Below are 14,602 nucleotides of genomic sequence, written 5' to 3' on the forward strand. Positions count from 1 at the left end.
AATCTGCCGCCACCTTGGTTGATAGCACGCATGCGTGCTACATGCGCGCATTGCTGCCATCAACTAAGATGGCACCAGAGGCTTCAGCTCCTTAGGGAAACCTCGTCTGCCATCTTGATCGATGGCAAATCTGCACGCTGCAAAAAACAATGGAAAGGTAGGTGAAACGTGGGGATAGCGGGGGGATGGTGGGTGGCGCAGAAGCTCCTGTCTTGCGGTCCGCGGATGCTTAAGTTCCGTGGATCGTGGAAGGGGAGCAGAGGGGCCCAGGGCAGGCTGGTACCCAAGGGCCCTGGCATGCCTGGGGCCGGCCCTGCCAGCTGTACACCGTTGCAGCAGCAACTGAAGTAGTCACCACTGCCACAGCAGAAGCTACATAAAAGGGTTTGGAGGCCTCATAATGGGGCAGGGGAGGGACTGAGACTCTATTGTTTCCCCAGTGGGTTCTGAATTGGACTCAGAATTAAAACCAAGTTTATTTTCAATTTTTTAAAAATAGCTCAACTTGCTGAGTGCAATTCCAGATGTATGTTTACCCACTGCCAGCAACAACTTTACATCTTCCTCTAGAGTTATTCCGTTGTTGTTAAGAAGCTCACCTACAGACTCCAGGAAGCGCTGCTTGTTGGAGACAGCCGTCAGGCAATCCTTCAGGTTTACAGTCCCATCATCTGGGAAGAAAAGACGAAACAAGAAGGACCAGTTCAGCGACAGAAGAAAAGGGCAATAAAAAGCCCTAAAACAAGAAGAGGGGGATTTAAGGGTGGAAAGAGCTGTCAATTTTGGTTCTCTCAGTTTCTCATTTTTCCAATCTTAAATTCAGTTCTACATATTTCTGCAGCAATTTGCAATTAAAGAAAAAACTTCCAGCATTTTAGTGCAAATTTCTTCTAACAGATTTTTGTATGCAGTTTTAATTAATGTACACATTTTTGCATGCAATTTCTGTCATATAAAGCATGCTATTTTCACTCAGTCATTTTTATGCATGCTTTCCCCTAATATATGAATTCTGGTAAATAGTTATTTGGCTGGTAAACTACATCACAAAACTCAAATAAGTGTGAATTTCAAAGGATGGCTGTATTTTGGTTCTCATATTGTTTTGGAAAGTGCAAAATTGAAAGACTTGGCTTGAAATGAAAGCTGAATCGAAATTCATGCCCATCCCCTGTTGGATTGCTAAGGATAAGGAGCAAGCAAACACTGAAGGCCGGTAATATTCAGAACAGTTGATTTCTTCCTCAGTCTGTGATGGTTTCCTGCTTCTGAGAAATATATCACCTGACCTAACTACCTGCACATTTTTCACCCCATAGTAGACTCAAAATTCTGCCTCTGCCCAGATTCATTGTGAGCAAGTAAGTATCTCTCTACCCCAGGTCCCCAATCTACAAAAGGGGAACAACATGATAAATATTTTAAAGGATTTTGCAAATCAACAGTGTTTTATACATTGCAATAGCCTAAACTCTAATTTCTTCAATTGGATTAGGGCTACATTGGCACTGGCACTTGGTGTACATGCCCATATCTTAATGTTTTCATGCTCCTGGGGACTGTCCACACTACCAACATAAATCAGTTTCAAAACTATTGAACTATTATTGCCCCAAGTCAAGGAATCTATGAAGTGGCTATGGTCTCTACAGAGAGAGAGAGAGAGAGAGAGAGAGACTTTTCCACACTCACTTTTTAAGAAGGGGGAACTGAAAAACAGGAGGAATCAGCAGAAGGAAGAATAGATTGCCTTTCTGTCTATCCCTCCCTGTCCCTCCCTTATCACTTATAACATGCATTGGTGCTTTACTCCCAATAGGATACTAGGAATTAGCCACATTTTCATGGGCAAACATTTTGTGGGCAAATGGGGGGAGGGGTTGGATGTGTCTATCTATGTAACAGTCCCTGAAAAATCTCCAGCTTGTTTACCCCCACACTATTTCTCTCCAGTTCATTCCTGTTTACCACCCCTTTTAGTAACTGCATGATCTTTTTTAATTAAAAAAGAGTGTTCCCATTCTTCTTGGCTTTGTTATCCATAGTGCCATATAATCATGTTGAATTCACTGGTGATGGCGTCACAAAGCCAAATCAGAATGATGGGCATGCTTCCTGCCCTCACTCTGAATGGTAAAATTTCCCCCCACTCCTGTTCCACAAACCCTTGAATCATTGCCAAAATGGTGCCAGGACAGTTGCAGGGGATGGACTTGTTTTTGTGTGAAGCAGCCCTAGCTATGACTTCAAATTTTGGAAGGGAGTTTCACAGGCACATCCAATGAGGAAGAACATTCTTAGCTATCTGCTCAACCTGCCATGAGCAAAGTGTTTTCTCCATTGTGTAGTAGAGCATGCAAAACTAAAACAATGCTCAGTTTTCCCTTCTCAACAAAACTCACCATCTACATGGAGTGCACTAGCAACTTCCTGGAATTCTTCATGTTTCAAATGGATGCCCAAATTATCTAGAGTGGATTGCAGTTCATTCAGCTGCAACCGGCCACCATGCATTGTGCCAATGATGGTGATGGCACGCTGTAAGGCTGCAGAGAAGCAAGACAAAAACCATGTTCCAATATGCTGCAAACCACAAAGGCCAGTACCCCTGAATCAGATTTTACCCACATGTCTATTCTGTCATCCTCAGGGGACCACAGAGAAGTGGAAAATTCTAGAGAAGTGGTCATTTTAGTCTGCTGCAGTAAAATCAAGAGTCTTATGGCATCTTAAAGACTAACAATATATTGTGGCATAAGCATTCACATCAGATGCATGAAGAAGTGCCTAAATCATGCAAAATATAAAGTGCAAGTTGACAGTACTCTAAGCAAAACTGGGTTACCTATAATCTAGCTAACGTTGGATGAATATATGTAACTATTTACCATGTGGGGGGTCTACCACAAAGTGTCTGTGACCATATTTAATAACCCATTCATTTGTATTGTCCTTGCAAGTGGCAAGGATAAATTTATCACTCCTTTGTTTCTCCAGATTTGTGATCATGTACAGGAAGCATAATGCTAAGTACATTATCATGCACACTTGCATTTTGGTTGGCATAGTTAATATTGATCCCTATGTTTTTGTTTTTTCAGTTTTGTAACTTTTTTTAAAGTAAATAAAATCTGAATTGAGGCTTGTGCAGAATTTAGGAAGTTAAAATGGCATCATTGTTAATTTAGAAATACTCACAATCACAGCACCAATGTCTAGTCTAGCTTGATTCTTTTCAATGAAGAGAGCTGTTTAGATATCATCCTATGAGGGATGGATCAGTCTGTTTCTGGTCTGCGTGGTTTTGTATATTTTCAATCCTAAATCAGATTGCTCCCATTTCGGCACAATTTTGTTTTTAAAAAGCAGTACAAAAATACACATTTTTGTATGCTTTCCTCCCTAGAATATGGTTTTTATATGCATTCTGCTAGTTTCTTGAGTTGAGAACTGTATTGCAAAATTCAGAGAAATGTGAAAACCAAAGGATAAGTGTGTTCTAAGCATTATCATGCACAATTGCATTATGTTTGGCATGGTTAATATTGATCCCTATGTTTTTGTTTTTTCAGTTTTGAAACATATCTTTTTTAAAAAAAAAGAAAATAAAATTTGAATTGAGGTTTGTGCACAGTTTAGGAATTGTACATATTCAGGATGTGCACATCAGGTTGGTTTGCTTAAATATGCAGACCAAACAAAATCCTCAAGCATCCCAACCGATGACTCTACTTCCCATTTCTCTTGATTGGATCAGGAACATGCTTTGTTTTCCTTCTGCTCTTTAAAAAATCTTTTACTGAAATTTTGCACAGCCATTATCCTATATCAACCACTTCCATCTTTTCCACTCCCCCTCCATCTGTGTAGCTCCTAATCCTATTCTTTCCCCAAACTCCTTTTTCATTATATGCGTCCAAAGCCTAAGGAGGCAACAGAGGAAGAGAGAAGGGGTGGGGTGGGATGGGATGGGGAAAGAGGCTAGACTGAGATGGAGATGGGCAGGAGGATCTGGGAAGGGACTTTGAAGCAGGGAGGGAGGTAAAAGGTTAGGTGTGATAGATGGTGCCCAAGTCCACATATCAAACAAGGGCATTTGATATGTGTATGTATCTGTTTAGCTAAAGAAGACTAGGAAGGGGCTCCAGATCAATCAGAACTTACCTTCCAGTTCAGTGAAATCCTCAGTTTCGCCCAATGCTAATAAAAAGTCTTTGAAATTGATTTTGCCATTCACTGTAAAACACAGATACATTTCTTTTTAAACATACATAGCAAATTCTGGGATAGTGAAAGAGCACTGCATCTAAGTCTCTTATTGCTTCATGCAGCTAAGCACAGAAACTGCACTTAATGGCTAGCTAAAGCTGAAATCACATTGAGGGGGTGGTAACAGTTTTTATTCCTCCATCTCCTGCTCTGCTTGTTGTATAAGCAGAAGATGATTTGGTTACTTACATTGGTGGCTGGTCGCATGTCAGTGTGACAGCGGAATCTGCTGAAGTACCTTGGACAGCTCCTTGGAAGTTCAGACTAAAACTGGAGCAGATTCCACTGACATGGAGCCACCAGCTGCCACTGGTTACTTACATATACAATAGAATGTTTGTACTGTGAATTTAAAGAGAACCTGACTGGATTAAGGGTGGGACTTTCTCAGCTGAACTACTGGGAAGCAAAGGGTATGCTAATTAGAGAGGTGGGATCAAATCCATTCTTTTTGCCTTCAGCCTTTGGTGCACCTTAGAGAGAATGATTTTTGAATCTTAAAATCAATTCTGCAAGAATATCCCTTGGTCTTAAAAATAAAAGAGCAACTTGAGAAAATTTCAAATCCATCCCATCATCAGTAAATATGTACAGAAGCAGCAATGTTCAGTGCTTGGCATATTTTATAATTTTATGCAATAAGTAAATAAATCAACAACGTAAGAATTCCAGAAGTCATTAAAAATTTCTGAGCAGTTTTCAAAATTCTGCGGTTTGCCTTTAAGTAGTGTGATCCTGGCTTCCAAACTTTTTTTATAATGGATAATGCAGGAAATAACAAGGAGCTGTTTATGCAAATTAAACATCTCTGTGTATGTTTGTTTCACTTGCATAATTTCTGCTAGTGCTTTGAGCAAACTTGGCGAGAGGAAAGGACTTCTGAGCGCCTGAGGTCCTTTCCTTGACTACCAGAAATAGGATCAAACTAGATGTGATTTTAAATGCATCATTACTTACATGCATCCACAAGAGTGAATCATTATCTAGTTTTCCTTTCACATTTCTTTTCTTCTCACATCTTGTTGTGCATCCTAACTCTCTGGCTTCTGAGATTCCAGCAGTCATAACCCACAAGTTTCAAGCTTGTCTTTGCAATAATATGAGCTAAAAACTTTTACGTTTTTTTTTAATGAATGCTGAAATTTCCTGAATACTGACTTTTGCTCCCGTAGAATCATGGAATATGCACTACTTTGGCCACTGCTCCTCTACCAGTATTTTTCAAATGCACAGGGAGTGATTATGTAAAACAGCATCAAAACCAAAATGTGGTAATTATTCATCAATAAAGTTGACCTAGCCTTTGGCTGTACAAGTATAAAGGTATTCACTAATTGAGCTATTTGTTCATTCATTCACAACAATACTCAATGGTCACCTTATGTTCGTGCAGAATTAGAAGTATCTTGGTAAAACTTTTGAACTGATCTTAGTGTGGCTCAGGCAATGCCTGTGTGAAGGAATTGAGAGGGACTTAAAAAAAAAAAAAAAGCCAGAGGGACAACAGGTCAATCTTACCATCAGCTTTGGCTGATTTGACTATCTCATTGAATGTTGTATTGGGCAAGTGAACTCCCATATCACCCAATGTTTCCTCTAGCTGCTTAACAGTCATCTTCTTGTTTTTGATGCTTTCAACAACTTTCATGGCATCTCGCAGTGCTGGAAAATACAAATTGTGAGAAAGGAGAGAGGGTGCCATAAGTCTCCTTACTCAACAAAGTAGTTCAGTTCACCACATTTTCACGAGTCTGAGAGTTATTAATTTAAAAAGTACTCATGAAAATTTGTCAGTATTTTAGTGTGCATTTATCCTAATATACACATTTTTGCAAGCAATTTCCCCTAATATGCCTTTTATACCTTATTTTCATGAATATATACATTTTTACGCATACTTCCCCCCCACACACAATTTTGTGCAAATTCTTTGACTGAAGAACTATATTGCTAAATTAGAGGAAGTAGTTGTTATTATGTTATTATGGACTTCCGGGAAGGGTGACTTAGCCTGTGCCTGCTTTTGAGACGGGCTCCTGCCTCAAAAGAAGCTTATTCAGATATATCAGTCAGATTTTTTCTTTTTTTGACTGATTAAACTTCTCCCGGGTAGGGAGAAACGAAGAGATTAACCTCAAAGCCTATTTTTGTTGGGACGACCAGATCTCATTAATTTATGGGACGAGGTCCAGCCGACGAAGGTGGGACGGATTTTTAACAACAAGCTCTATCTGGAAAAGCGAACGTTCATCTTATCTTCTAAGAGAGAACGCACTAACAGGCAAGCACCCTTCTTTCTATATTTTTCTTTTACTTGACTTAAATTGTTGCTGTTTAAAAGAGATTTGCCAGATTGATCGGTTTTTGACATCTCACTGGGGAGCCATAACTTCTCTCTGTTACTCATTAATTAATAGCTTATCTCTGTTTTTGTTGCAAAAAGCTGTCCTGGATTTGCATTCTAAAGATATACACAGAAGAGGGATTTCTATTCCAGATTTTTATTTTGAAGAATATTATATTGTCTGAGACTACTCTCTTTTTGGTCTATTTTATTTTGACGAATCTGTTTTCTGACGACCGCCATTAATTGTTTCGATCCTGGGAACTGCATTTTGTTTACTTAAGCATGGAGAGATAAGGCTGTCTGCTCTGTTTATACTGTGATGTCACCAAGTTTGGAATATTAACCCAATTGTTGCTGAAATAAGAAGTGGTTTTCCTATATTTTTCTTTTAAAATGGCAATTAAGAAAGTGGCTGAGAAGCTGGAAATAACTATGTTTCAGAAAATAATGGATGAGATTGAGATAACGAAACAAAACCTGCGACAGGGTTGTAAGGAGCTGAAAATTGAATTGAGTAAAATGAAGCAGGAGATTAAAGATATAGGGGTCCCTGTGAGAGAGGTGACCCTGGAAGGGGTCCCTGTGAGAGAGGAGACCCCGGAGATTGGAACAAACGTGGAACAGGAAAAAGATTTGGAGTCTATGGACTTTAGAAACAAAATCTATTGTTTGGAGACACAGGAGATTAAAGACATAGGGGTCCTTGTGAGAGAGGAGACCCTGGAGACTGGAACAGGGGTCCCTGTGAGAGAGGAGACCCTGGAGACTGGAACAGGGGTCCCTGTGAGAGAGGAGATCCCGGAGATTGGAACAAACGTGGAACAGGAACAAGATTTGGAGTCTATGGACTTTAGAAATAAAATCTATTGTTTGGAATTCAATGTTATCTCTGAAGAAATTAATGAAGATTCTAGAGATAAAGTTATCAATGGCATGGATAATCTTCTGGACTGGAATGATGTGATGGAGTCCAATATAGAGAAAATCTATGGAATTAACTGCAGCCATGTGACAATGGAAAAACTTTCAAGAGATGACCCAGTGTATTTTGAAAAAAAGAACAGAGATATGATTTTACAGCAGTATTTCAGCAACCTATTCAGAATGGATGGCAAGAAAATATTTGGGATAGAGGTAATTCCCATCAGACTCTTACTATATGACTATGGCTTTGACAGCAAGATTATTATGGAATACTGATAATGGAAGATTGGATACTGAAATTACTGGACTTAACAAGACTACTGAAGATGGAAGATGGAAAATGGAACTAATAGGGATAATAGAACAATGGCTACTGAAATTACTGAACCTAACAGATTCTGATGTGATGGATTAATTGAAATGTTTATTTTGACTATGGTTATGACAATAAGATTATCATAATTAGTAATGAGATGGATTAATCGATATGCTTATCTGGAAAAAAAAATTGACAGATATATTTCTTAAAGAATTGAAACCTCTCTTTGACTTTTTGTGGAAAGAATAAAGTAATGTTTATGAGATTTGATGATTAAGTAAGATAACTACTGGAGGAAAGTGATTTTATAATATGACTTAAGAGACAGGATTGTTATATATTATAGACTTATAACTGATTTGATCTTTGACAAATGGGAAGTCAATATTTTACTCTTTATTTTTTATTTATTTTTTTTTCTTTTTTTCTTTTTGTTTAACTATTTTTGATTTTGTTTTTTGTCTTTGAATGTTTTATGATTTTGTCTTGTATGCTTTATGAAAATCTGAATAAAAATTATTGAAAAAAAAAAATTTTGTGCAAATTCTTTGACTGAAGAACTATATTGCTAAATTAGAGGAAGTAGTTGTTATTATGTGCCTTCAAGTCGATTACGACTTATGGCGACCCTATGAATCAGCCACCTTCAATAGCATCTGTTATAAAAAACCCTGTTCAGATCTTTTAAGTTCAGGTCTGTGGCTCCACTATAGAATCAATCCATCTCTTGTTTGGTCGTCCTCTTTTTCTACTCCCTTCTGTTTTTACCAGCATTATTGTCTTTTCTAGTGAATCATGTCTTCTCAGTATGTGTCCGAAGTATGATAACCTCAGTTTCATCATTTTAGCTTCTACTGATAGGTCTGCTTTAATTTGTTCTAACACCCAATTATTTGTCTTTTTCGCAGTCCATGGTATGTGCAAATCTCTCCTCCAACAGCACATTTGAAATGAGTTGATTTTTCTCTTATCCGCTTTTTTCAGTGTCCAACTTTCACATCCATACAAAGGTATCGGGAATACCATGGTCTGAATGATCCTGACTTTAGTGTTCAGTGGTAAACCACCTCTGAATACCTCTTACCATGAAAACCCTAGGAACAGAGTATCCAAAATTAGAGGAAGTGCAAATTTCATAAGGATAGCAGTGTTTCAGTAGTGTATTGTTTTGGGGAGTGAAAGTTAGATAGGTTCACATTAAAAATGCTAATTTAATTTATCCCCAATCCCTTCAAAATACAGAGGGCCCTACTATGCTTGGATGTGCAGCAACGATGTCCCACATGCACGGGCTATTCCTGACAGGAGCAAATCCTATACATGGAAGGGCTCAAATAAGGATGAATATATCTGTCAGTTTCAGTTCTCAAAGTTACTAATTTCCTCAATCTTAAACTGAGTTCTCACAGTTTTGTAGCAGTATTTTAGTACAAATTTCTTCTAATATACACATTTTATGCAATTTTCCCTAAAACAATTCATTTGTAATGTTCATTTCATATATGCATTTTTAGGTACGCTTTACCCTAGTATATGCATTTTTTGTGCAGATTACTTGGCTAGAGAACTGCATTACAAAATTTGGAGTGGTGAGAATTTTGAAGGATGGCTGCATTTCCGTTTGCATATTGGTTTGGAAAGTCAAATTAGGTAGTACCATTAAAATGAGATCAAATATCTCCTCCTTCCCTAGGCTTGATCATTCATTACATTGTGGGGAGGAAGGCACAGAGGGGGTGTCTAGCAAGTCAGATCACTATTGCTGAATGGCAAGCAAAGGGATGAGGAGGGAGGAGCAGTAAACTGATAGCGCCAAGTTCTCCTCTGCTCATTCCCCACTTGCTTGGCACCTGCCCTCCTAATGCAGATCATTTCCATGCTGCCCTCCATGTAGCTCACACCTAAGTTCTCTTTCCTAACTTTCCAAATGCTTACCTATGAATTCAGAAAAGCGTGGGGCATTGCACAAAATCTTCAAGAATTCTGTCCCATCCACTTTCCCCAAATCTTCAATGGATTGAGAGAAAAGGGAAAACAAACAAAGAAACAAACAAGGAATCAGATAGGAAAGATACCATTTGGCTGGCATTTGCCATGAAACAGGGTACAACCCCCTAATCAATCACACACCAGCTCACAACTTTTAAAAACTATTCTGTAAATTACTCCACTTTTTCAAAAATGCTTGTGGACTTCCAAAAGCCATGGGAGTGGGGTAAGAGAGAAAATGTACATAAAACATGACTATATTTAAACAATAAATGTATTATTAGAGGTGCATGAGCATCCCTGTGTTCACCCTTTAAGGGAGCAAAGCTTTTCACATATATTGCAAGAGAACACAGACAAATCCCACAAAGATGCTTGAGAAGAACCTGGACTACCACCTCCCCTTTCTCAAAGGCATAATAAATTTACCAAAAGGAAGACAACAATGGTGGCTGCAGGAGCTTCCAGTCCATGGAAGAGTCTCTTTCCCCACCAAGGACTGGGACAACATGTCTAAGCACTTCTAGTGGAGAAGTGATGCTGTGCATGCTGCTCCAACCAAAAATGCTGGGATTTGTAGTTCCAGAGGCATCCCCAGCAAGAAAGTGGTGCTGCATGCACTGTCCCACTGAGGATACCGACACATGTTTATTTACCCTTATATGCCCATAATTGTGACAGGCTGAATAGTGGGAGAGGCTATAGAAGGACCCCTAGATGATGCAATGCTGGTGTTGTCCCTCCTGCCACAGTTTATTTGTCAAACTTGTATTTGAATTTACATGTGGTCTCTCATCCATACCTGGTTAGTTTCAGCAGTTCTGGAGCACCAGATATTCTTAAAACTACCCACTGGGCCCTCTGCCAACAGTGCTGTCTATTGAAGGCCATGCACTCTGTCCCACAGAAGAGAATATGAAGCACTGACAACCTAGTTTGCTTTTATTTATTTATTTGTTTGTTTATTTATATCCCGCCCTTCTTCCCAGTAGGAGCCCAGGGCGTCACACCCTTTGTATACCCTTGCCTCTTCCTTTACATAGTTCTGCCTTGAGTTCAGCCTCAAGCTAGAATGAGAAAAAGTCTAATATCCCAGTATCCTATCTGACAACAAGGAAATATAATGATGTCAGTAGTACTTTCATGGAGGCTGTTAGCAACATTGGACAGAAAGGCAAGAATTGTTTTTAAAAGAAATTAATTAACATCTTACCATCAATGGAAATAGATGCCAGAGCTGCCTGGAGTTCATCAGCTGATAGCTGGATACCCAAGTCTTCTAGGGCAGCTGGAAGGTCTTCCTTTTTAATTTTTTCTTTGCAGATCTTGTTGATTGCATTGAAAGCATTCTGTAAAGCTGGCAGAGTCAATAGCATTCAGTTATGCTTATTCCCATTTCACCACTGTCAATCCCGAGTAGGGATGTGCTAGAATTGTGCCCAATTCGGATTTGGTATAGCATTTTCCATTAATTTGCTTATTCTCAATAAGTGAAGATCGGGTTTTAATGTAGCAAATTTTTGCAGCTATTTTTGTAAATGGACTTTTTAAAAAAAAATCAGCCTCTAAAACATTGATTTTAACAATGATAATTTATGGATATTTCCTTTAAAATATCAGTATTTCCTTCAAAATATCAATATTTTAAAGGAAATATTGATATTTCCTTTAAAATCTCTATTAATTATATTTTTTTCTGAGTGGAAAAAAACCACAGATCAGTAAAGGCAGTGGCTAGAGGATAAAGAATGAACATGAATCAATGCCAGCCTGTTAGGTCAATAGAATGCTTTTGAACTGGCACCAGCCAATGGAAACCATCCCAGTCTTGAGGCAACCATAAGACGATTGGAAGTAGGTTGATTTCGAGCAGCAAAAATTTTGAGGGAACGCAGCTTTGCAACATGAAGAACTGGCATTTACCCCATCAGAGCAAACAGAGGGTGGTAAATACTGGAACTCACCTGATGCAGTAAAGTAATCTTGTGATGTAGGGAACACTCACCTCATGGAGGCAGAGGTGATAGAAGAGCTGAGGGGGAAGAAACTCACCTGAAAATACTATTCCTCAATTACTTATGCTGGAAGAGTGGCTCCTCATGTCCTACAAGGCTCCCTCCCAAGGGAGAGCTGGGAAAAAGGGATGCATTGCCAACACAGGCTGCATGGCGAAAACATTGGCCTCACAACAAGCCTCATGACGGATTTTATCCAGATCAGAGACCAGATTCTCAGGACCAAACTAGGCATGATTTTTAAAATTTTCTTGCTAGATTCCATTTATGAATCACTTCCCATAAAATATTTCAAAGTGAATTTAGAGTAAAAACATCAACAATAAAAAACCATAAAAACAAATCCATACATAAAAACAATTCCATATATAAAAACAGTTAAAAACAAGTTCATTAAAAACCCTATATAGATACAAACTGGAGTAAAGATCGTCACTTAACAGACTTGTTGAAAAAGGAAGGTCTTTAATAAGTGCTGAAAAAACAATACAAAAGGTGCCCATCTGATATGTAATGGGAGGGACAGGGCAAGCAAGTTAGTTTATTTCCATATCTGCCCTGTTTACATTTAAAACGGAGTGGAAGGGTTTTACAACACAAGGTGTGTGTAGATAAGGGTATCTGAACCCTCCTCCTTCACTGTACCCAAACAGAGAAATGTAAAAGGTTATGGAGAGGTAAGGCAATGGTATGAACAAGATTCACCAGTCCTTTTGTTATAAGACACATAGACATCCTCTTTAAAACTCCTGCTTTGTGTCTGAATGGTATAGACACATGAAAAACAAATGTGACTGGCCCCGTCATGTCTAGTTGGCACTTACTGAGATATCATTTCAGATTGTGGTGTTGTTGAGGGGCTCACATAACTGAATGCTTCTGCATACCAAAAAAATTCATCCAGAGGACTATCATGACAGTGAGTTTTGTCTAGAACCTTTCTTCCTGCTTTAAAGTGGGAAGCTAAGCCACAGAAGAGTAGGTGAATCAAAACTAATGGAAGGTAGCAGGGAAAAGCTTCAGCTGTGCACTCACTCAACATTTTTTGATCTACTAACATATTGGTGGGCAATCAAGCCTTAAGAATTGGTTTCTGTGATCTTACCATTGAATTCTGTGAAGGACTCGGTACCAGTTATGCTCATAATGATGTCTTTAAAACCTACTGTCTCATCTCCTATAAGAAACAGAATAGCAGAGAAGTTGAGTGGGAGAAGACTATGCATAGGAAATCTTGTTTTTGCAAATTTCCCTGGCATTGCTCTTCATGCGTGGCTCCCCAAGGTGAGGAAAGCTTTCATGTAAAATTATCAGTTGAACTCTGGTTAAAAATATTTTTTTATCCTGCTCTTCAGCAAAAAAAAAAAAAAAAGGCTCTTGGAATGGCTTAGAGATCGCTAAAGAAAAGATAGCGCCTACCTACAGGCTTACAATAAAAAGACAAAAGTAGAATGGACTGGAAGTGAAGAAGAAATAAGCAAACTCAGGTTCAAGTTCTTCATTACAAGGTAATAAGCACAATTTAATACAATGGGATTTACTTCTGAGTAAACATACAAAGGATTGCACTGATATTCACTTCACATACAATATTTCAGGAATCAAGATAATAATCCTGCAATACAGGTTGACATTATTATTAATATCCCTATATTGCAGATCTTGAAGAAACAGAAGCTTACAAGGCCAGCTGGTAAGTTCTGATAGAGATACGATTTGAGCTGAGGATGTCATACATAGCTCAAGTTCTCAGTGAGCATTTGTGCTACTACTACAACAGAGGGTGCTGTACAAATGGGGTTGAGAGATGGGCTCCTATTGGATAGTATGTATGATGTTACTATAGTTGCAATACCTTCCCCAACCCAACTGGAGCCATTTTGTGTCTTTTCCCCTACTGACAGCAGAACAAAGGACTATGTTCTGTGGTAAATGAGCCCTGCCAACACTTGCACAAGTAGAGCATCTCCTGAATGCTGGCATCAAAACAAGTGTTGTAATCTTACCTGCGACTGCAACTGAGTTGTGCAGCAACCGGAGCTCCTCTGGTGTCAAGTTGATGCCCACACTGGCCAATGTTTTTGGCAGGTCATCCACGTGGATACGGGCATCTCTGATATTACTCATGGCATCAAAAGTATCTTTCAGCACTACCAAGGACAGGAGGGAGGAAAACATATTCGGTCAGTTTTTATTTATTTGGAACTGAGGCTAAAACTGCACATACCACTCAGTTGCATGATTCTTTCACCTAATAAGGTATCCTTTCCCGAACCTGCTGCCCTTCAGATGTTTTGGACTACAACTCCAGTCAGTTACTGCCAGCCAATATGGCCAATGGTCAGGAATGACAGGAGTTGTAGTCCAACAAAATCTGGAGGCACCAGGTTTGGGAAGGCCACTTTGGGATGTGATGAATGGTTCCAGGTACTGTACCAACGAAAGAAAACTCACAATTCACAGCCAAAGAACAGTAAAATAAATTCCTGGTTTGTCCTTACCAATTGCTTCTGGGAGCTCTGGTATAACAGTATAAACCCTCATGAATTCTTTGAAATTCACCTTGCCATGACCTGCAAGGCAAAGTGTAAATCAGAAAAGAATAGAGCAAATCATCTTTGGGTGTTTGTGGAAGTCCCTTCTCTGTAATCTGCAAAACATATACAAAATGACCTCTCATTGCACCAATCATTGTTAATTATTGTTGTTGTTGCTGCTGTTATGTTTTCAGATCTATAG

At 38.9% G+C, this 14,602-nt stretch overlaps 1 protein-coding gene across 1 annotated transcript in view; it reads right to left on the reverse strand.

Annotated features, from left to right (window-relative positions):
* EFCAB13 (EF-hand calcium binding domain 13) overlaps positions 1 to 14,602 on the reverse strand; it is an 83,999-nt gene that overhangs the window by 15,602 nt on the left and 53,795 nt on the right. The window contains exons 25-33 of the mRNA XM_061592117.1: positions 14,365 to 14,436; positions 13,870 to 14,013; positions 12,969 to 13,040; positions 11,062 to 11,205; positions 9,795 to 9,866; positions 5,788 to 5,931; positions 4,165 to 4,236; positions 2,403 to 2,546; positions 600 to 671 (exon numbers count right to left, since the gene is read on the reverse strand). Of these exons, the coding sequence (XP_061448101.1) occupies positions 600 to 671; positions 2,403 to 2,546; positions 4,165 to 4,236; positions 5,788 to 5,931; positions 9,795 to 9,866; positions 11,062 to 11,205; positions 12,969 to 13,040; positions 13,870 to 14,013; positions 14,365 to 14,436 (936 nt within the window). The remainder of the gene's footprint in view (positions 1 to 599; positions 672 to 2,402; positions 2,547 to 4,164; positions 4,237 to 5,787; positions 5,932 to 9,794; positions 9,867 to 11,061; positions 11,206 to 12,968; positions 13,041 to 13,869; positions 14,014 to 14,364; positions 14,437 to 14,602) is intronic.

This window comes from Rhineura floridana, chromosome 11, assembly GCF_030035675.1.
Source record: "Rhineura floridana isolate rRhiFlo1 chromosome 11, rRhiFlo1.hap2, whole genome shotgun sequence".
Lineage (NCBI taxonomy): Eukaryota > Metazoa > Chordata > Lepidosauria > Squamata > Rhineuridae > Rhineura > Rhineura floridana.